General features: G+C 46.2%; 2 protein-coding genes across 3 annotated transcripts in view; one reads left to right on the top strand and one right to left on the bottom strand.

Moving 5' to 3' along the window:
• Positions 1-1,438: 1,438 nt before the first annotated feature.
• LOC309365056 (uncharacterized protein) lies at positions 1,439-8,836 on the top strand. Of its 2 annotated transcripts, XM_081903185.1 has the most exons (6): positions 1,439-1,681; positions 3,028-3,339; positions 4,525-4,818; positions 6,188-6,392; positions 8,081-8,148; positions 8,529-8,836. In XM_081903185.1, exons 1-5 carry the CDS (start codon positions 1,624-1,626, stop codon positions 8,145-8,147), a joined length of 936 nt encoding a protein of 311 aa, XP_081759311.1. In that variant the 5' UTR covers positions 1,439-1,623; the 3' UTR covers position 8,148; positions 8,529-8,836. The 2 variants fall into 2 exon arrangements, with proteins under 2 accessions (XP_081759311.1, XP_081759310.1); XM_081903184.1 differs by lacking the exons at positions 6,188-6,392; positions 8,081-8,148; positions 8,529-8,836 and having other exon boundaries at positions 4,525-5,334.
• A 2,810-nt stretch (positions 8,837-11,646) lies between these two features.
• MPIG6B (megakaryocyte and platelet inhibitory receptor G6b) overlaps positions 11,647-23,177 on the bottom strand; it is a 116,795-nt gene continuing 105,264 nt past the window's right edge. The window contains exons 2-7 of the mRNA XM_081903021.1: positions 20,378-21,324; positions 17,704-18,042; positions 15,407-15,521; positions 13,345-13,391; positions 13,122-13,207; positions 11,647-12,023 (exon numbers count right to left, since the gene is read on the bottom strand). Of these exons, the coding sequence (XP_081759147.1) occupies positions 11,889-12,023; positions 13,122-13,207; positions 13,345-13,391; positions 15,407-15,521; positions 17,704-18,042; positions 20,378-20,831 (1,176 nt within the window). The 5' untranslated portion in view covers positions 20,832-21,324 and the 3' untranslated portion in view covers positions 11,647-11,888. The remainder of the gene's footprint in view (positions 12,024-13,121; positions 13,208-13,344; positions 13,392-15,406; positions 15,522-17,703; positions 18,043-20,377; positions 21,325-23,177) is intronic.

Raw genomic sequence — 23,177 nt, 5'->3', positions numbered from 1 at the left:
ACTACAGTTCCCAAGATTCTTTGTTGGGGAGCCATGACTATAAAAATCAGCATCATAATACTTTACATGTATAGTGCAGTTGTGGCCTCTCTTTGGTAAAAGGGTAAAATGAACTGAATTTTAAACTCTGCTGGTTTTATGAGGGCCCATGCCCAGATGGTAACGTCTGTTACAGACCCTTCAAGTGTCCCTATTTTTCCAGGAATGTACCTGATTTAGAGAAGCCGTCCTGGTTTCTGATTTGATCCCGGAATGTCCTGCTTTTCCTTAGGATGTCCCTATTTTCATTGCAGAAATGTTGGGAGAGTGTGGAGTTATCTGACCCCCGAGCCGTCTAAAGGCAATCCTGTATAGGGAAGTTTATTTAACCATCATCAACCTTTTATTCGACCATCAGTCAGAAAAAGTACATTTGTCAATACACAGTTAAACATCCAGGAAGATTTTAGAGCTTAGCCAACACTAAAATGGGCTAAACAGATAGCCCCATATCAATACAGGAAGTTTATTTAATGTTTTACTATGTTTTTATATATGTTGGAAGCTGCCCAGAGTGGCTGGGGCAACCCAGTTAAGATGTGCGGGGTATAAATAGTACAATTAACATTATGGAATGGGACATCTCTTACTTTCGTCGGAGAAATGTTGGAAGGTATGCTATAATTTCAAAACGTGGTAAATGTCGTACAGTGGTACCTCTGGATGCGAACAGGATCCGTTCCAGAGCCCCATTTGCATCCTGAAGCGAACATAACACGCGACTGCATGTCTGCATGTGCACGGGTCACGTTTCGCCGCTTCCGCGCATGCGCGTGTTGTCATTTTGAGCTCCGCGAGCAGCGAAACCCAGAAGTAACACGCTCCATTACTTCCGGGTTGCCACGGAGCGCATCCCGAAAATATTCATCCCGAAGCTACTTCAACCCAAGGTAGGACTGTACTTCGGAATCAGGTAGCATCTCTTCAATTCTGTCACCAGGAACAGAGTGTTATTTGCCTCAGAGATGAGGAAAAAGGTAAAGGTAAAGGGAACCCTGACCATTAGGTCCAGTTGTGACCGACTCTGGGGCTGCGGCGCTCATCTCGCTTTATTGGCCGAGGGAGCCGGTGTACAGCTTCTGGGCCATGTGGCCAGCATGACTAAGCCGCTTCTGGCGAACCAGAGCAGCACACAGAAACGCCGTTTACCTTCCCGCTGGAGCGGTACCTATTTATCTACTTGCACTTTGACGTGCTTTTGAACTGCTAGGTTGGCAGGAGCAGGGACCGAGCAACGGGAGCTCACCCCGTCGCGGGGATTTGGACCGCTGACCTTCTGATCGGCAAGCCCACAGAGCCACCCGCGAGGCAGACGGGCATAAATAATCCTAACTGACTGTGAGCCAGCCTTCCAGGCTCTCATTCTCCTCTCCTGCAAAGTCCCACATCCAGTTATACTGTGTCTGCCAGGAGGCGATTAAAATGTAGCTCTTTTCCGTTTGACTTTTCTTAAAAAAGCCCAAGACACCACCACAGAGAGAGATAACATTTCTCGGTGAATAATGCTTTCCTGTTCAACGCAGTTCACCCTCTCGCTTCTGGAATTATCATTGTTATGAAATAAATGGCAGAGCACTGAACAATATGGAGTTTTGTTGGCTGAGGATACTGATAGGATTATTCATCCTGAGGAAAGAGCACGGTAATAGATCTGTCTGTGAGGATCTAGAAGGAGGAAGACGGGTGGTGGTTGGGAGAAGATGTCGTTGGGCCCTGAATGTTTTCTTCTCAAACAGGGGTGTAATAGGCAGAATTATTTTATTTCTTTATCTGTAGGAATTTTTTTGAATTTTTTTGGTAAGTGAAAGGTTCGGCATGGGAAAAAAGAGAACAGGACACGGATCTGTGTGGTTAAAGAATGGAAGAATGGAAGCGTTCGAAGAATCCTTGCATGGAGGGGTTTGCTGTTGCCAAGTCAGAAAGTGACTGAGAGGAAAGGCAGGGTAGGAATGCGAGGCTTTTGGGAATTATAACGACAGAACTACCTAAATTTATCCATGTATGCGACTACAGCTGCAAGAATGTTACTTGCCCAAAATCTGAAAGAAGAAGTCGTCCCAGCGAAAGAAGAACGGATACAAAAACTTATGGAATATTCATAAATGGCAAAACTCACTGAAAAAGATAACAAACTTTTAAATAAAAGAATGGAAATGGTTTATTGAATATTTACAAATAAACAGATGAGAACATTGGCAGGATTATTGTAATAACCTGCAATTTTGTAAGAGTATACAGTGGTACCTCGGGTTAAGTACTTAATTCGTTCCGGAGGTCCGTACTTAACCTGAAACTGCTCTTAACCTGAAGCACCACTTTAGCTAATGGGGCCTCCTGCTGCCGCCGCGCCGCCCACATGCAATTTCTGTTCTCCTCCTGAAGCAAAGTTTTTAACCTGAAGCACTATTTCTGGGTTAGCGGAGTCTGTAACCTGAAGCGTATGTAACCTGAAGCATATGTAACCTGAGGTACCACTGAAGATGGATAAATAAGTTAAGTTAATTTGAAATATGCAGAAAATATAAAATAAGGAACTGCAGAAAGAGGGGGGAAGGAAGTCGAGTTCTGAAACGTTAAAACGATTGTACAAATATTGAAATGTATAAAATAGAAAATCACAAATGAAGAAATAAAGGAATAAAAGGAATACGAGGCTCAAATAAACCAGACAGCAGAATCTCCAAAGCAAAGATTGAATCAAGAGGGCACAGAGTCACAGCTCAGTGGCAGAACACCTGCCTCGCATGTAGAAGTTTCCAGGTTGAATTCCTGGACTCTCTAGGTAGGGCTGGGAAATAATCCTGTGTGAAATCCCAGAGAGATGCTGCCAGCCAGTGTATACATTGCTAAGCCAGATGGACCAATGGACTGACTCAGTATAAGGCAACTTCCATCGTTCCTTTGTGGGGGGCCTTGCAAGTGTGGGGTGAGCAGGGATAGGGCTTGGGCAGAGGAGAGGTTAACACTTCCATTTCTCTTCTCCATCAGCTTTTGTCCCCGAGAGAATCGTCCGCGCTTCTGGGGAGCAGGCCACGCTTCCCTGCGAGTCCGTGAGCCCCGGGACCCGTTGGTTTTGGCTCCCTCTGAGTCCCAGGTGTGCCGAGGTCCAAAGGGGTTACGTGGAAATAACCTGGAGCCTTACTGGAAAGGAGGTGGCTCCTGTTCGGTTCGCCAAGCGGCTGGCAAACCAGACATCAGGATCCCTGGTCCTCCGGAATCTGGTCATGAGCGATTCAGGCACCTACGTCTGCCGTTCGCCCGACGGCTCAGAGACTCGAACCATGCTGGACGTGACTGCAGGTATGTTTCTCAAAAAATAATAGCAAGAGTTCGCCTTCTCTCTATTGTTGTTGTTTAGTCATTTAGCCGTGTCCAACTCTTCGTGACCCCCTGGACCAGAGCACGCCAGGCACTCCTGTCTTCCACTGCCTCCCGCAGTTTGGTCAAACTCATGCTGGTAGCTTCGAGAACACTGCCCAACCATCTCGTCCTCTGTCGTCCCCTTCTCCTTGTTGTACCTTGGTTTACAGACTTAAACTGTTCCAGAAGTCCGTTCTTAAATCAAAGCATTCTTAAACCAAGGTTCTGTCTCTGTTATACCCAATTGCAATTCAATGTATTCCTGTGTTTTATGATTTTCCTGATATTGTAAGTGAGCCGGAACTGGTCTGTGACTGTAATAAGAAAATTCATTCATTCAGTCATTCAAGGTGTGTATTCCCATAGCAGCGGGGGCCTCAATTTACAAATGGAACACACTCAACAGGAAGCGAAACATGTTCTTATTCCAAGGCAGAGTTCACAAACCAAAACACCTACTTCCAGGTTTGCAGCTTTCTTAATCCAAGTTGTTCATACACTAAGCTGTTCTTAAACCAAGGTACCACTGCATAGCGCTTTAAAATTATAGTGTGGATTTGGCCCATGTAGAATTGCTCCAATAGGTGCATTGTGAATGAGGTTTGATGGCAGCTCTGAGCTGCCCTCCATTGCTATCAAAGAAGACCAGAAACATAAGCCTACGAATATTGGGGGGCGGGGGGCTGACCAGAAAGTACCATATTTTTCTGTGTATAAGACAATGCTTTTTGCTAAAAAAAAATAATAGGCAAAAATTGGGTGTCGTCTTATATACGGATAGTGAATGCAGAGGGGGAATGTGCAATTAATGGCAGCAGCAAGCAGGAGATGGGCAGAGGCGATTGGGCAGGTGATTATTGGCTGCGGCAGGGTGTGCGATCGGCAGTGGCTGTGGCAAGCGATTGGCAGTGGTGGGCAGGCGGGTGAGTGATTGGAGGACGTGACCTCCCCCACCCCACCCCCAAAAGTGAAACAACTTAATTTCTTAATTTTGGGATTAAAAAAAAGAGGTTGACTTATACATGGGGGCGTCTTATACACAGGAAAATACGGTACTTTGCTGAGGACCTCTTTGAACCTGGAGCTCGGCCTGCTAATTCGTCCCTTTTCCTCTTCTCTCCCCAGGCTGCCACAACAACGTCTACGTCTCCTTCTGGTGGCTCAATGCCTCCTCTTTGCGGCTCAGCTGCCGTCACTGCCGCTCGCCAGGCAACTTCAAGGAAAACGCTTTTCGCTGGATGCTGAACTCAAAACCGCTGGGCAACGAGCGCTGGTTCGAGAAGACCAGTTACGGGTCCCTTGTCCAATTACTGTCCACCCGGCGGAGGGCTTGGGGGCGCTGGGAATGCCACTCTCTTGCCAATCACACTTGGGTCTCTGAAATTTGCTTGGAGCCACCCGTCCGAGAGAAGGGCGCAGGTGAATTTGAAATACTCTGTGCGGTTGTCCAGCTTACATCCAGCCCCTGCGTTAAAGCAAGTATGGAAAACCTATGGTCCTCCAGATGTTATTTGACTACAACTCCTATCCTCCCCGGCCATTGGCTGATGCTGGCTGGGGTTGATGGGAGTTGGAGTCCAAAAACATCTGGAAGGCCACAGGTTCCCCATCCTGGCTCTGAGGACTTGCGCAGAAAAGGAGGACTGCAGCAGGTACAGCTTTTTCCATCTCAGTGCCAAATGGATAGAAGATATCCCACCTAGTGCAATGCTATTTATTTCATTTGGTTTGATAAGATTCATATGCCACTTAATCAACAGGAACCTCTAAGCATTTTGTGTATAAAATAATACCTACCTAGCAAGTGTCCTGGTAAAAGCAGGGCATCCCATTTTCATGTAAGAGTACAGTGGCCATTATGGGCACTGCGACCCCACACAATTTCATGCTGTAATCTCACCCCAGAAAAAGCACTTTTGCGGTGGTACGATCTTTCACAGCTTTTGGAGAGCTCCATACTCTCATGTGAGAGAACGCCCCCCCCCAAAAAAAACGTGTCTTTTGGGCTCCATGATCTTGCATGTGTCATGTGCAGGAGCATGTCCAGGAAGATACGGGACCCAACATATTGGAAGGTATGACAATATGAAATATCCATCTCCCTTTTCCTCACCCTACAACACCACTGTGAGTGACCTAGCTGCTCTCAGAAGTCTGTGGTCGTGGTGTAGTTCGCAGTGCCATCTGTGGGCCATCAAGGGAACTGCAGCGTGATGACATACTTACATTTTTGTTATATGTGTAGTGATAAGCAGTGTTAAAACAAACACAAACACAATAAAATGGCATGCCATTTTGTCTGGGTCGGCTTGCCTAAATGAAAATACTTTCAGTTATGTGAATCTTGGATGCACAAGAGCCAGGCCTGTAGCCCTGAGATGGATTGCCTCCTACTATCCCTTGACAAAAGTGCTATTCTCAGCATCTCAGGGCTGGTATTCCACCATGAGGGATCAATTATGTTACAGAGGTTCAGGAGTGAGGACCAACCAAAGATATTTGCCAGAGCACTTGCAGAAGGTCCCAAGTCCATAGGAGCATATGAAGCTGCCAATGCAAAGTCATACTATTGGACCATCTAGCTCAGGATCGAGATTCTTGCACTACAGGGGGTTGGACTAGATGACCCTCAGGGTCCCTTACAACTCCACAATTCTATGATTTTATGACTGCCTACACTGGCTGGGCCTTCTTGCTTCCAAGGAAGGCTGACAGGCAATTTTGAGGTTAGGCTGAAAAGCGCCATTTGTTCCTCATTTCAAAACAACCTCCCAACCCTTCCCTGAAGGTTCTGCTTCTGCTGAGCTGCCTCCCTATTTGGTGTCATTTCTCTCACCAAGTCCTGCCGCGACTACGGACACTGCACCTGCAGAAGCCGATGGAGTGAAGGGCACCGAAATCTGGATTTGGGCCTTGCTGTTCCTTGGTCTGGCTCTGGTCCTGGCTGCTCTTGGAACAGCCGTGTGGATGTGGAAGAGGCAGCTAGCAACCAGGTGAGTCAAAGGTGTTTTCCGTGGAGGGACTTGGCAGCGGTGAACGCAGTGCTGTCTGGTGTCTATGGAGCCTGGTAGGGCGGGAGACAGGGAGGTCAACAGTAGGTGGCGCCAAAGCCAACGGCAGGAGGAGCCAGCTCATTCTAGTCTAGTCTCCATCCTCCAAGGTCAACACTGAGACTAAGGAGGAAGAAGCTGACAGCAGTGGTGGACCTTGGAGGTCTAAAGTTTAAGCAATGTGGACTAAATTTGCTTCTGGAGCTCCTCCAGGATTAAGGGCCTTGAAGCTTAAGCTTCATGAGTATCAGAGTAGATCTGCCCCTGGGGCTGATGGGAGTTGGAGTTCAGCAATATCTGGAGAGCCATAGGTTCCCTCATCCCTGCAGCAGACAGACCAGTGCTCTGACATTTTCATGGAAGACAGTTTTATATCCCTGCTCCACGGTGACACACATCTGGGCTCTCCTGTTAGTACCAGGCAGGGTTAAGATCAAAACAATCCCTTAGAGCCAGCAGATATAACGAAATGGCACTTGTATTATGATGGCATCATAGTGTGTCATTCTCAGTCCCCATCACTGGTAGCCATGGATAGGGAAACACACACTTTGTTGTTGTTGTTTAGTCGTTTCCGACTCTTCGTGACCCCCTGGACCAGAGCACGCCAGGCACTCCTGTCTTCCACTGCCTCCCGCAGTTTGGTCAGACTCATGCTGGTAGCTTCGAGAACACTGTCCAACCATCTCGTCCTCTGTCGTCCCCTTCTCCTTGTGCCCTCCATCTTTCCCAACATCAGGGTCTTTTCCAGGGAGTCTTCTCTTCTCAAGAGGTGGCCAAAGTATTGGAGCCTCAGCTTCAGGATCTGTCCTTCCAGTGAGCACTCAGGGCTGATTTCCTTCAGAATGGAGAGGTTTGATCTTCTTGCAGTCCATGGGACTCTCAAGAGTCTCCTCCAGCACCATGATTCAAAAGCATCAATTCTTCGGCGATCAGCCTTCTTTATGGTCCAGCTCTCACTTCCATACTCTCACACACACTTTATGAAGACTTAATGATCTATTCCTATAAACAGGTGCAGGAGAGATGGACAGTTTAGTTCAGAGTACCACGGTTGCTGACGTTGCCATGTCAACCATAAAATGTATGTAGCCCTAAGACTCCTGCAATTTTCTTTCTAGGAAGCAGAGAGGAGGGAAGGAGAGGACAGGTGAGGAATGAATGAGAAGTTCTTCCTTTTGCCATTTAACAAAAGCTTCGTCTTCCAGACTGGTCAGTGGTCAGGGGTTGGTGGGAAATAATAATAATAATAATAATAATAATAATAATAATAATAATAATAATAATAATAATAATAATTTCATTATTTGTACCCCGCCCATCTGGTTGGGTTTCCCCAGCCACTCTGGGCGGCTTCCAACAAAGATTAAAAATACATTAAAATGTCACACGTTAAAAACTTCCCTGAACAGGGCTGCTTTCAGATGTCTTCTAAATGTCAGGTAGTTGTTTATCTCTTTGACATCTGGTGGGAGGGAGTTCCACAGATGCACTCCAAGAATATCGTGTTGGGAGAAGGCATCTTTCCTCATGAAATTCCCATGGTGGGGAGTTCCACACATGGCCCAGTGAGATTGCCCTGATAAATGATTTCATGTTTGTTTCATCCCACTTGTCACGGCGATCCCAAGGCTGTGCTTCTGCGATAAATCCAGCCAGAGTGAACGAGGAACTTTACCAGAGGAAGAGTCTGGATGAGGTAAATACTGGCTGGACATTCCTGGCGGAGCTCGGGGCTAGGATATACTGTATTTTTTGCTCTATAAGACTCACTTTTTCTTTCCTAAAAAGTAAGGGGAAATGTGTGTGCGTCTTATAGAGCGAATGCACGCTGCGCGGCTATCCCTGAAGCCAGAACAGCAAGAGGGATTGCTGCTTTCACTGCGCAGTGATCCCTCTTGCTGTTCTGGCTTCTGAGATTCAGAATTATTTTTTTCTTGTTTTGTTTTCCTCCTCCCAAAACTAGGTGTGTCTTGTGGTCTGGTGCGTCTTATAGAGCAAAAAATACGGTAAGTTGGGGCAGGCGCTGCACATTCAACTCCTTAAATCGCCCTTTCTCTTGCCGGTTTCTCATCACAGGGACCTGCTTCCCTCCATTATGCACAACTGGAATATCCCCGAAGGAAATCCACCTCTGTTTGCACTCAAGACAGCACCACGGTTTATGCGGTCATTGTCTGACGCCGTCACTTCCGACGCCCACACTTCGAACATTGGCAACCACAACGTCTACATCTCCTCTGCACAGTTCCGTTTGCTGCTTCCTCTCAAAGCCTCCGGAAACAGTGAACAAGACGTTCCCATATATGACTTTTGCTCCTCAGACTCCATGTCCCCAAAAGCCACCCCAGTCTCCTGCTTCCTTTAAACAGGCCTGCTTTTTGTCACCTTCTCTGCTGGCTGCCTCTCTCTCTCTCTGGCTGTGAGAGAGGGAAAAAGCACAACAACTTTGTTCGGATTTTCACTTTGGGGAATATGGCAACCCTATTTTAAAATATATTCAAAGCGCATTCTTGCCCCCTCAAAGAATTCTGGGCCTTGTAGCTTGTTAAAGCGGTGCTGGGAACTGCAACTCTGTGAGGGGTAAACTACAGCTCCCAGAATTCCTTGAGGGAATGATGGTGCTTCTAAGGTGTTTTAAATGTATAGTGCAGTGGTGGCAAACCTTGGCCCTCCAGATGTTTTGGAACTACAACTCCCATCATCCCTGACCACTGGTCCTGTTAGCTAGGAATGATGGGAGTTGTAGTTCCAAAACATCTGGAGGGCCAAGGTTCGCCACCACTGGTTTGGTGTGTGTGCACCACACACACACACACACACACACACACACACACACCTTTCCCATCAAATGCTTTCTCAAGATCCGCCTCTTCCTTAATCTCACAGAGCCAGGGCCAGATTTAGAGGCCCTAAGCACTGAAAATGTCATGGTGCAGCCCGCCACGTCATTCAAAATGAAAACCATGCTAAACTGTAAAATAAACTTTTTTTAAAAAAAGTAAAACATTGCAAAATGTGACAGGATCTGATTTCCTCACGTTATTTCAATTTGTACCCGTAGGTGCCCCCTGGTTTAGATAGAAATAAGTAATAAATAAAAAGAGAAGGGGGCAGGGGTAAGTTGAAGGAAATCTAACAAAATTCTGATTTTTTCCCCCCATGATGACTACTTCAATTATTATTATTTTTAAATCAAATGTCAAATTCTTTACAAATATATATTATTTTGTGCTTGCTTGGTGTCCTGAGCATGTGCTTAGCTCTCCTGTTGGTTCATCCAGTACTACAGGAAGTCAAACTAGAGTTGAAATTAACTATCGCCAAACCCCCGACATCCATTTTCCTTCCATCAGCTGATAAGAACGGATGCAAGTTCCCAGTGGTGTGTTTTGTTTTGTTTTTTAAAAAAACTCTTTTGCACAGAAGAGTTCTTGCACAAAGCAGCTGCATTAAAAAATAAAAAAAAATTGCCCCTGCAAGCAAGGAAGGAAAAGGAAGAAGCAGCCTTTTGTGCGTTAAACTCCAAATCCTTGCTGTACTTGGAGCAGCAGTTATTATTATTACAGTGGTACCTCGGGCTACAGATGCTTCAGGTTACAGACACCTGAAGCGTCTGTAGCCCGAAGTACCACTGTAATAATAATAACTTCGGGTTACAGACTCCGCTAAGCCAGAAATAGTACCTCAGGTTAAGAACTTTACCTCAGGATGAGAACAGAAATCGCACGGCGGCAGCGGGAGGCCCCATTAGCTAAAGTGTTACCTCAGGTTAAGAACAGTTTCAGGTTAAGAACAGACCTCCAGAACGAATTAAGTTCTTAACCTGAGGTACCACTGTATTACTATTAGTGCTTTCCCCCCTCAAGGGTATGCAATATCGGCCCCTCTTTTTTTGTTGTTGCTAAAAAGTGTGGCACTTACTGTTAACAAATTCATGGTAAGTACCGGCACCTATATTTCTAGGGGGGGGGGGGAGCACTGATTACTATCATTATCATTACTTCTGCCATTTTGTGCTGAGCTGGAATATTGAGAAAATGGTATTATAAAATGAAAATCAAAGGTCCTGGCAGGAATAAACACAGATTTACTTATCACGACTGAGGTTGTCTGCATGCTCCTCTTTCCTTTGCATCCAGTGTGTGTGTGCGCACAGAAAATAATAGATCTACCTGATGGCCAACACATGGAGACATTGCTATGCATCTCTAATAATTATTATTGTGTGATTATGAAATGATTGTATAATCTTAGAAGGTTGTTGTCAGAGCTGCCCAAGGTCCCAGCTCACAGAGGACCAACGCCAGTTCTTGTTATATACAAAAGTCTTTATTAAGGTTCAGTTTCGATTCCAAAGCCGTGGCGCGCAGCTCTACGTCTCAACCCTAGACCGCTGAAGCTCCGTCTGAATCTCCTCCCCCCAGACACCAGTTCAAGACCCTAGCCTTGCTCCACCTCCTTTGCTCCTTTCTCCTCTGGGTCCTTCTGCCCACTGGGGTGTTGCCCTTTCTGGACTCTTCTGATGCTGACGAGTCCCCGGATTCTTCCCCCTGCCTCCGGCGTGCTTTAGGACCTGGCTCCCAGTCTGCGCTCCCGGCTGTCCCGCGCGCCTGTGCATTTGAACTTGGCGCGCGCGCCCAGCCGGTAACCTTCCTCCTGACCGTTACACTGCTCCTTTCACTGCTCCCTCCTTCGGGGGGGCTAACTGGATCTGACTTCCCCTCTATTCCCTCACTCAGCGACAGGGGCGTGGTCAGCCCTGACTCATCTTCTCTTTCCCCTGGAGTGGAAACCGGTCCTGACACCTGGGACTCTTCCCCCCCCCGCTATGCTCTGGTGGGGAACTTGGTCCCGATCTCCAGCTGCTGCTTTGGGAGTCACCACTGGTTCCTTGCTTCTGGTGCCTCCCTCCTGGGAACCCCCTTGCTCTGGCTATCGGTGCCCCCTTCTGGGAATCTTCCGAATCACTGGACAGACTCATGGAATCTCTTCCCCCACTGTCATCCTCACCTACGCTGCCCTCGGATTGTTCCCCTTCGCTCTCCGCTTCCTCCTTCCCCTGTGCCTCCACTCCTGAACCCCTGACAGTTGTGTAATTTTAGAAGGAGTGTGGCTGTGACCTCCGTCATGGAATGGCTCTTCCGAACTCGCCACTGCACAATTCACAGGAGACAAAAATGTATTGCAGTGCATGTGGTTTCTAATATTTTGTATTCCAAAGGCAGGAAATTTCCTTTCAAACGGCTGCCACTTGTCCACCTTCTCTGACCCCAATAGTTCATGGCTGCTAATACTTCCTGCTCATACTTCTTCAGACGGTGTCCTATCAAGCTTTCCTGTTATCCTGAGCTGTTAAAACATTTGCAGAAATTCCTGAGTTCGTTGGAAGGAATTGTCTCTGCTCGCGATCCTTGAGATGTGCAGCGGCAGCAGCAACTAGCCAACCCTCTTGGTTAAATCGCTCTTGGGTATTTCGGCGTATACGACGGCTGGCGTCCCGTTATCCATCTTAGTCTGGCACCCTCCAGCCTCTCTGAACTCTAGAGATGAGTATTCAATTTGATTGGCTCTCTGGATGGCATTGGGTAGGGAAAGAGAAAAGAGACACGAGGCGTAAACAGATAGTTTTAAGAAACAGCCTGGCTAGATCAGACCAAAGACCCATCTTGTCCAGTATTCTTTTGGCCACAAGGGTCAACCGGCTGCCAGTGGGAAGCCTGCAAGCTGAACTTTCCATATTTATTTATTTAAGATCCTACCTTTTCCTCTGAGGGACGCGGATGGCACTGTGGGTTAAACCACTGAGCCTAGGACTTGCCGATCAGAAGGTCGGCAGTTCGAATCCCCGCAACGGGGTGAGCTCCCGTTGCTCGGTCCCTGCTCCTGCCAACCTAGCAGTTCGAAAGCACGTCAAAGTGCAACTAGATAAATAGGTACCACTCTGGCGGGAAGGTAAATGGCGTTTCCGTGTGCTGCTCTGGTTTGCCAGAAGCGGCTTAGTCATGCTGGCCACATGACCCGGAAGCTGTACGCCGGCTCCCTCAGCCAATAAAGCGAGATGAGCGCCGCAACCCCAGAGTCAGTCACGACTGGACCTAATGATCAGGGGTCCCTTTACCTTTACCTTACCTTTCCTCTGAGATCAAGTGACACGTACGTGCATCTTTCCCATCCCCAAAACAATCCTGTGAGGTAGTTTAGACCAAAAGCGTGAGCTTGGCCCAAACGGCTCAAGGTCACCCACGGAATGGTATATAAAGAAGTGTGAGATACAGCGATTAATGATAAATTAATGAGCGCTATCAAAGTACAAAGGGGAATATGGAAGAGAAACGACTTTGAGGAAATTGGGAAGATATTTGTAGAATGGGGTCAAACCATCTCAAGAAGTGGTTTGGGTTGGTTTTTTGGAAAATTGGATAGTTATGATAAATAATGGTCACATTTTTATGCACATTTTTATTTGTATTATTATTACTTTGTTTGTTTATTTATTTTTAAAAAGGTCCCCCAGTGAGCTTCATGACTTAGCAGGGTTCTGATCTCCTATGTCCAGTCTTTATTAAGCTTTTACCCATACAGTACCAACCCCCAACTCCTATAACAATAGGAACAGGCCTCCAGTTTATCCTCAGCAGGAACAGGGGAAGTTACCCAATTAGAAGTTACCTCCATATAGGTAGGGTCTTCCGTTCCAGGTTCTACTTCCATTCCAGGTTCTGTTTCCTCTCTTCTCTTTGAAGATCCTTCTGGTCCTGGGATCGAAAGAAGGGCATAAGGCAGGGAGAGTGAATCCACAGCCCTGGGCGTTGGACTCGAACTCCCATCATCCTCATGCAATAATTGACGCATCAGAAAGAGCGATAAGTAGGACAAAAGCCCTACAACTCACCATCTGGGTCCTTGCTCTCTTGCATTTCCTTCGCCTTCGTAGGCTCACTGGGGATTAAAAGAACGACAGAGAAATGCTTTCTGAGTGTTTGCTATTCAAAATGTTCATCCGAATAATAATAATAATAATAATAATAATAATAATAATAATAATAATAATAATAATAAATTTTTATTTATACCCCGCCCTCCCCAGCCAAGACCGGGCTCAGGGGGACTAATAACCAATAATAAAAACAAGTTAATTAAAATACAATTTAAAAGATTAAGATACAACATTAAAACATTAGGGTGCAATCTCTTCATAGGAGGAGAAAGGGAAAAGAAAGAGGGGGAGGGAATCAAACTGATTCTAAGCCAAAGGCAAGGTGGAACAACTCTGTCTTACAGGCCCTGCGGAAAGAGGTCAGATCCCGCAGGGCCCTGGTCTCAAGAGACAGAGCATTCCACCAGGCGGGAGCCAGTGTTGAGAAGGCCCTGGCTCTGGTTGAGGCTAATCTAACTTCCTTAGGGCCCGGGACCTCTAGGGTGTTGCTATATATGGACCTTAAGGTCCTCCGTGGGGCATACCAGGAGAGGCGGTCCCGTAGGTACGAGGGTCCTAGGCCGTGAAGGGCTTTAAAGGTCAAAAGCAGCACCTTAAATCTGACCCTGTACTTCACCGGGAGCCAGTGCAGCTGGAAAAGCACTGGGTGAATATGCTCCCATGGCAGAGACCCCGTGAGGAGCCTCGCTGCAGCATTCTGCACCCGCTGGAGTTTCTGGGACAGCTTCAAGGGCAGCGAATTACAGTAGTCAAGCCTGGAGGTGACCATCACATGGATCACTGTGGACAAGAGAAATGTGCTCTGTTTGAGTGGGCATTTTATATAACCACCAACAACACACTTCTGAGAAGGCACGGTAAATTGAGACTCTGTCCATACAGCTCCAATTTTGTGGGTTGGTTGTGCGGCTGTTGTTTCTAGAGCCTCATGGAATGCTAGTTCAAGATTGGCTGGTTACATTTTAGATGCTTGAGCCAAGTCATGGCTTTCAGAGCATGTGGTGACAGGGCAGAGATCCTGAGACGGTGTAAGTCCACAGCATCTGGTAGGAGACCAGGGGTTGTATCCAGGGGACCCATTGAAATCAATAAACCTAAGTCAGTTGCGTCCATTGCCTTCAATGGGTATATTCTATGTATGAGTAGCATTGGAAATGACCCCAGGTTCCAAGGAGACCAAAGTTCTGGGGTGACAGAGCACATATTTATTGGACTCTGAGAGAATGATAAAGTTGGTCGCTTAACAGAGTTGGATTTTAAAAGGTAAAGGTAAAGGACCCCTGACAGTTAAGTCCAGTCATGAATGACTCTGGGGTTGCGGCGCTCATCTCACTTTACCGGCCGAGGGAGCCGACGTTTGTCCGCAGACAGTTTTTCCAGGTCATGTGGCCAGCATGACTAAGCTGCTTCTGGCAAAACCAGAGCAGCGCATGGAAACACCATTTAGCTTCCCGCTGGAGCAGTACCTATTTATCTACTTGAACTTTTTGGCGTGCTTTCGAACTGCTAGGTTGGCAGGAGCTGGGACTGAACAACGGGAGCTCACCCCGTCGCGGGGATTCGAACCGCTGACCTTCCGACTGGAAAGCCCAAGGACCAATAGCAAGAAAAATTCCATCTCTGATGTAAGTGGACTAGGAAAAAAAATTATTGGAATTTCTGAGAATGCTTCCACTTTAGTGCTAAATTTCCATTACGTAAAAGCTAGCCATTTCAGTCCACTTGGGTCATTGCAAAAATAAAAATATCAGACTTGAAATGTGGATTCAGAAATAAAACCAAGGATATTTGCCTATTCAGGAGTTCTTCTAAGGAGTATCAAACCTCAGCATCTCTAGGTGGCGCTGTTGGTCTGATTGTATCAGAATATAAATGTATGTTACAACTTAATGGTTGCGTGGAGACATATTGAATCCTTTTAGAAACCAGTATTTTGCAGACACAAACGGATGATTTCATAGACTGGAAACTCCAGTCTAAGTGACATACATAAAAAAACACACCCCAATTTCGGTACCTGATGCTGTGTGAGCGACGATTCCTGCAGACGAGGAATACGACAACTCCCACCAAGACGAGAGCAAGGAGTCCAGCTACGCAGCCCCCAATTATACGCGGGTCAGCCATATTCCCTACATCATTGGGGGTGCGGGGGTGGGAAACAACAACCAGCTTAGAAATGCAAACACCTCATTGGGCAGGAGGAAATGGGGTGAGGCAGCTTTACATACAAAGGGGGCTCCCACCCCAAAATCCCCCTCCCCACCTGCCCTTTCTCCTGAATGCAAAGATTTATTTATTTATTTTCACATGCTTTTTATTGAGTTTTCTTTAACATAGACAAACAAAATAAATACTCTAAAATTCAGCAGTCATGTGTCCACTTGTTTTCTAAACGCTCTACCGCGTGCGGACTTCCCTCCCTCCCTCCAACAGGCTTTCATATTGAATTTCCTCTTTCTTCGCAGATTCTTCATAGACATCACAAAATTAATTTTAATCCTACTACCGTCTTTAAACTTCTACAGTTATTACCTATATGCTCAACAAATTTGCTCCATTCATTTTTCAACTTTGATTCCTCTTGGTGATGGATCTTGTGGGTCAGTTTTGCTAAATCTACATATTCAACCATTTTTGTCCACTAATGTTGGTATTTCCTGAGTTTTCCATTTTGGGGCTACTAAAATTCTGGCGGCAGTCGTAGCATACATAAATAATCTCTGATCTGCTTTTATTATTTCATCCCCTATCAAAAAATTCTTTTTCAAAGCTGAGCAAAAACAACCCTTTGGCTTAGCTCTAACTGAGGTGTGTGGAGTCTTTGGTTCTCAGGATGTTTAACTCCCCCTAATCTTGGCCATTGGCTATGCTTGCTGAGGCTGATGGGAGTTGTACTTCAGATATACCTGGAGGGCCAAAGTCCCCCACCCCCCACCCCTGTTGTAAATGTATCTCCATGGTGGGAAAAGCAGCTCCTATTAATAATAATAAATAATATTTTTTTTATTTATACCCTGCCCTTCCCAGTTCAGAAAACTGGGCTCAGGGCAGCTAACAACTAATTTAAAACACTTAATTGACGCAACAAAAAACCAGCATAAAATACAGTATAAAACGTGAATAACAATAAATTCAGAATTCAAAAATCAATTTAGGGGGGAAATCCATCCAATAAACATTAGATGATCACCAGGGCTAGCTGGCTAAATTAGTCCTATTTGGGCCGGCGAGGAGACCAGGGGAGAATTAGCTGTGGGATCCCAGAGTGGGTAATCTTCATAAAAAGGGGAGGGGGAGGGAAGGAAGGAAGGGGAATAAAAGATCAGGCTAAGTTCAAATTGAAAGCCAAGCTCTGTCTTACAGGCCCAGTGGAAGGAGGTTAAATCCTGAAGGGCCCTAGTCTCATGGGACAGAGCATTCCACCAGGTCGGAGCCATCACTGAGAAGGCCCTGGCCCTGGTGGAGGATAGTCTGACTTCCTTAAGGCCGGGAACCTCTAAACTATGGTTATTCATGGACCTTAAGTTCCGCTGCGGGGATACCAGGAGAGGTGGTCCCATAAATATGAGGGCCCTAAGCTATTACAACACAGTAAGATCATGTATCATTTAAGGTACAAAAACCCTGTCTTTGTTTCTTGTTTTAAGTGGTGCTTTGTCATCTATGGGCTGTTGCAGACATGCATGTTCCTTGTATGATGGGGTGGTGATTTGTACGTATGAATAAGCCATCACAGATAAAAGATACAATAATAGGTTTCTTACACGGCCTCGGACCAGTATACCTGAAGGAGCTGGAAACAGAGGTCCAGCTCCAAGGGGCTTCTGACGGTTCCCTCCCTGCAAGAAGCCAAGTTACAGGGAACGAGGCAGAGGGCCTTCTTGGTAGTGGCACCCACCCTGTGGAACGCCCTCCCATCAGATGTCAAAGAAATAAACAAGTATCTGACATTTAGAAGACACCTGAATCTGAAAGCAGCACTGTTTAGGGAAGTTTTTAATGTTAGATCTTTTATCGTGTTTTTAATATTCTGTTGGAAGCCCCCCAGAGTGGCTGGGAAAACCCAGCCAGATGGGCTGGGTATAAATAAATAATTATTATTAATTATTATTATTATTATTACAACATCACATCAACACTGAAAGGTCAAGCTTCTCAGTTGAGAGTCGGTCCACACATTCAGCTTGCAGCCATCAAGGAATGACTGAATGATGGAGTTATAAGAAACCTTGGAATGAACACTCATGGAAGAACTGGGCCTGTTTATCACAACTAAAATGTCTACAAGCCTTTGCCAAACTCGACACTCACCTTCCAGATGAGGGTTTGGCTCAGACGGCATATCATCCTCCATTCCTGGATTTTCTAAATTGCCTTCCAAACAGTAGCCATTCTGACAGGCAGGATGAGTACAGCTCCAGAGACCATAATAGCGGCTAGAAAAACGTTTTATTGTTATGGCGTTCCTTTTTACCCGGATATCTGCACTATTGTTGGAAACCGGCAGGCCATTTTGGGTCCATGTGATCTTCGTGTTGCCATCAGATTTATCCCCTCTCTGGTCCTTACAGGGTTTACAGGAGAGGGTTACCGAACCATGGTGTCGAGGGGGTGTGGTAGAAGGTCTGACATGAATTCCATTTTCTTTATCTGACATAAATGAACAAATGGATAAGAACAATCAGGCCTGGGGAACAGACCTCAGTTCTTCCCGTGACAGGATTTCCTCCTATGCTATTCCTCTAACAGAGACTACGGTCCTTTCATCCCAATTACTCTACAGTTCGAGGTCCTGATCGCATTTCCTTCCATGCCCCCATTGTGGCAGTGTTGGGAAAAAGAAAACAAATTAACATGACTTTGGGGTGAGCAGAGAGGTTCAAATCTCCCTGTCCAGCACAGTGTTCTGATGGGGTTACAAATTGCTCTCCTTCTTGGCGGCTTCCAACATATATAAAAACATAATAAAAAAAAACTTCCCCATGCACGGCTGCCTTCGGATGTCTTCCAAAGGTTGTATAGTTACTTATTTCCTTGACTCAGCGGGTCACATAACTCCATACCCTCCTACATTTCTGCGATGAAATAGGGACGTCCTAAGGAAAAGTGGGACATTCTGGGATCAAATCAGAAACCAGGACGGCTTCTGTAAATCCAGGACTGTCCCTGGAAAATAGGGACCCTTGGAGGGTCTGAAATCATCTGAGGTCATGTTTGATCCACACCACAAATTTAAAGCTTATTCCACTTTTAACGGTTACTTACGGCTTCCCCAAAGGAATCCTGGGAATTGTCTTTGGTTCAGGGTGCTGGTCATTGTGAGGGGTCTCCTAACAAACCTTTGACAAGTAACAGTTCCCCGGATTCTTTGAGAGAAGCCTTCTTGGTGGTGGCGCCCGCCCTGTGGAACACCCTCCCATCAGATGTCAAGGAAATAAACAACTATCTGACTTTTAGAAGACATCTGAAGGCAGCCCTGTTTAGGGAAGTTTGTAATGTTTGATCTTTTACCGTGTTTTTAATATTCTGTTGGGAGCCAGCCAGAGTTGCTGGGGAAACCCAGCCAGATAGGCAGGGTATATATAATAAATTATTATTATTATTATTATTATTATTATTATTATTATTATTATTATTATTAAACCGGTATAACACTGCGTTTAAAGTGGATTTGGCCTATGTGCATCTAAGCTCCACCCAGGGACGAATTTAGGTTTGATGAGGCCCTACGCTACTGAAGGAAATGGAGCCCTTTATGTGTCCAGCTGTCCTTTTTCTTTTTTTGTATATAATTTTTATTAGTTTTCTTTTCTAACAACAAATATCAAAATAATTTCCAAACATACATTCTACATTCCCACCCCCCTTCCCGTTGACTTCCTTCAGCTTCCCCTCTGGTTTGTTACATTAAATGATACAATCTGCTATTCCTTATCTGTCAAAATGTTATTACAATGTTATTCTCCAGGCATTTTGTTAAGTAAAGTTGTGAATGTTTATTCAAATCCTGCTCCTGAGTTGTTTCTGCAGATAGTTCATTGGTAGGCAAACTAAGGCCCAGGGGCTGAATCCGGCCCAATCGCCTTCTAAATCCAGCCAGCGGACGGTCCGGGAATCAGAGTGTTTTTACATGAGTAGAATGTGTCTTTTTATTTAAAATGCATCTCTGGGTTATTTGTGGGGCCTGCCTGGTGTTTCTACATGAGTAGAATGTGTGCTTTTATTTAAAATGCATCACTGGGTTATTTGTGGGGCATAGGAATTCGTTCATTTTTCCCCCTTCAAAATATAGTCTGGCCCCCCACTAGGTCTGAGGGCTATTTATGCCCAGTGCAGCCAAGGTCCGCTCTCTCTTCGCCTCTCCAGCCGATCTGGTTTCCCACCCTGCCCGCCCTTTAGTTTCTCCTCTGACCTTGCTATGGACTTTGGTTGGTCGCCGTTAAGGGGCCTGGTAGGAATTTTTTCCACTTGGCAAATTGGCACCTGCCATTTGGTTTTTCGCCTACCTCGTAGCAAATCGTCACAACTTCTCAGTATTGGCAGTTAGGCATTGGTAGGGGTATTGTTATGCAAATGAGGGGGGGAAGGAAGTTCCATCACCTTCCCCCAAAGCAATGGGTAGTCCGGTAAAGGATTCCGGGGGGCGTTGCCCTGTCCAAAACCTATGGCGGTGTGGGCCTAAGGCACGCCCCCGAGCGGTGACCCCAGGGGAGATCATAGTTGATGTACATCAGTAGGACTCCCCCTACTGGTGGTTAACCCTCACCAGTCTTCATGCAATTGGGCTGAAGCCAGTTAGCTGATAGGACCATTGCCTAAGCCAATACCGCTCAATTCCTGCAATCAATAAAGTTGTGGCCATTTTCCGCCCATTAATCTTATATACTGTGTCCTGTGTCTTTATTTCTCAAGGGGGGAGGGGGTCTTGCCACGCAATATTTAAATCCAGCACCCACACTGCTATACTACCTCCCAGTATTTTTACCAGGCTCCACGGAGACGGAGATCTTGGATGAATTTCTGTTGCCGTTGGAACAGTAGAAAGTGCCCGAGTCGTTCATGCTTTTGAGGATGAGGACCAAGTTCCTCTCTCCCTTTTCTCCCTGCTTTTCTGCTCGCGATTGAAACTGCTCCAGCAGCACCTGGTCTTCTCCAACCGAACTTGTAGAGAATATTTCCTTCTTGCCTCCATGGCTGAAGCCAGCACAGATGGGGTACCGTGGAATCCAGAACCAAGTCAGTTTGGGCCCCTGAATTTGGCAGGGAATTTCAACCTCTTTTCCAGCCTCCACTGAAAGCACTCGATCAGCTAAGGTGTCTCCCGCCTCAAAGTTTCCTTGCCCCTTCCTGGGAAGGGTTTGCAGCTTATCCCTGCGAGCATCTGTCATCAAAACAGCCAGGGCGGTCGCGGCCAGAATTAAGAAAGGAAAGGGCTTCATGGGGGAAAGCGGAGAGGGGGGTTCTCCAACCGTGCCTTTCCGCAGCACAGCAGCTGCTGCTTCTCAAGAGGAACTGTGGCAAGAACGTGCAAGAGGGAGGCCGCAAAACTCGACAGCAGAGGGGATGAGAAAGAGGAAGGGAGGAGGGTTCTCTATGAGGAAACATGACTCTAGGATGCCAAAACAGACTGTGAGTGGATAGTGTAATTATACTGTTTGGCCACTAAGTGGCGCTGGATTAAATTGTACAGTGGTACCTCGGGTTACATACGCTTCAGGTTACATACGCTTCAGGTTACGCACTCCTCTTAGCTGGAAATAGTGCTTCAGGTTAAGAACTTTGCTTCAGGATGAGAACAGAAATCGGGCTCCGGCAGTGCAGCAGCAGAAGGAGGCCCCATTAGCTAAAGTGGTGCTTCAGGTTAAGAACAGTTTCAGGTTAAGAACGGACCTCCGGAATGAATTAAGTACTTAACCTGAGGTACCACTGTATCTAGACCTAAGTCTGGGGTTTCTTGAGTCTGTTTTATTCTCAAAATTCCTATCCGTCTTCTTGAGTTGTATGTCTTCTTAAGTCTTCCGTGATAGTGGCTATGTGTGATTGTTTAATAATGTTTTAAGATAACTGTAGTAATAATAATAATAATAATAATAATAATAATAATAATAATAATAATTTATTTATACCCCGCCCAGCCACTCTGGGCAGCTCCCAACAGAATTAAAAGCATAATAGAACATCACACAGAACACAGAATTATGGTGCTGGAGGAGACTCTTGAGAGTCCCATGGACTGCAAGAAGATCAAACCTCTCCATTCTGAAGGAAATCAGCCCTGAGTGCTCACTGGAAGGAGAGATCGTGAAGCTGAGGCTCCAATATTTTGGCCACCTCATGAGAAGAGAAGACTCCCTGGAAAAGACCCTGATGTTGGGAAAGATGGAGGGCACAAGGAGAAGGGGACAACAGAGGACGAGATGGTTGGACAGTGTTCTTGAAGCTACCAGCATGAGTTTGACCAAACTGCGTGAGGCAGTGGAAGACAGGAGTGCCTGGCGTGCTCTGGTCCATGGGGTCATGAAGAGTTGGACACGACTAAACGACTAAACAAGAAAAGGAAGACTTTAAAATTCTTATCACAGTATCTATATGCGTGTGTGTGTGTGTGTGTGTGTGTGTCCATAGCTTTCACCAGATTCTCAAAGGAGTCCATAACCCAAAACATGTTAAGAAGCACTGCTTTTGAGGGAGGAAAATCTCCCTTCTTGTTGCTGTTATTAGATGCTTAGGAATCAGGGGCTCAGGCTGTCTGGTTACAGCATCTCCTTTAGAAGTTCACCTTCCACCCACAAGTAACTCATCGCTGACCACAATGTATGACCACAATGGGGGTTTCTTGACTCCCTTTAAGATTTTCTTTCCATGTGGTTGAGAGTTTCCTCCCCGTCCCCCAGCTCAACACAGAACGTAGGCATGTGTGTTTCAGCAGGGCCTGGAAATTTGCAGTTGTCCTGGGGCGGGGAGTCCCTCTGGTCGACAAGTAGGTCATACAATGATGACAGCAAACGTGGCAACAGATGGGGGGCGAGAGATCACCTGAAATTTACCACCGAAGCTTCCTTTTCTCACTTTCTGCTTTGCTGACCTGAGGGACTTCCCCCACCTTCCTCCTTCTTGATCCTGGAGATATTTATATTTTACCCGGTTCACAGCTGGCCCAGGCAGGTGACGGGGTGAGTAAACTTAAGGTTGCCAACTGAGGGCTTACACCTCCCTTTTCTAATACAGTCTGGCAAGTATTTGTTAAGCTGAGCACACTATCAATGTAGGAACTGAGTATTTACCATCACGAAAGAATGGCCAGACTGCCCAGAAAGTGCAATCAGTGACCATTATAAGGTATCTGGCAGACAGAATTTCTGCTGTAGACCGCCTCCTCTGCTATTGACCGCCTCCTTCTGTGATGTATGTATGCTGTTTCAGGGGGTGGTCTTGGGCTACAGGGTGAGCAATTTCAAAAGTCTGTATTAGAGCTTGCACACCAATGTTCTGGGTTCCTCCTCCCTCCTGCGTGGGGCAGGGGGTTGAGACCCTGTTTTAACAGCTTTAATAAAGATCAGGCTTACTAGCTGATTTGCTTCTCAATATTCTCTGGTTAGCCTCTGTTATTTTCTCTGACCAGTAGAGAACCTACATAAGGACTCTATACTTGGGAAAAGGAGCAGTTTTGGGGGGGACAGGAGGTGGGCTGGTGTGGAGGACTCCCTGGTCCTGAATGGGGTAACTGTGCCCCTGAAGGACCAGGTGTGCAGCCTGGGAGTCATTCTGGGCTCACAGTTGTCCAT

Source organism: Podarcis melisellensis (genome assembly GCF_964234715.1).
Source record: "Podarcis melisellensis genome assembly, chromosome: 2".
Lineage (NCBI taxonomy): Eukaryota > Metazoa > Chordata > Lepidosauria > Squamata > Lacertidae > Podarcis > Podarcis melisellensis.
The sequence above is the reverse complement of the archived record's forward strand: the minus strand, read 5'-3'. Positions and strand labels throughout refer to the sequence as shown.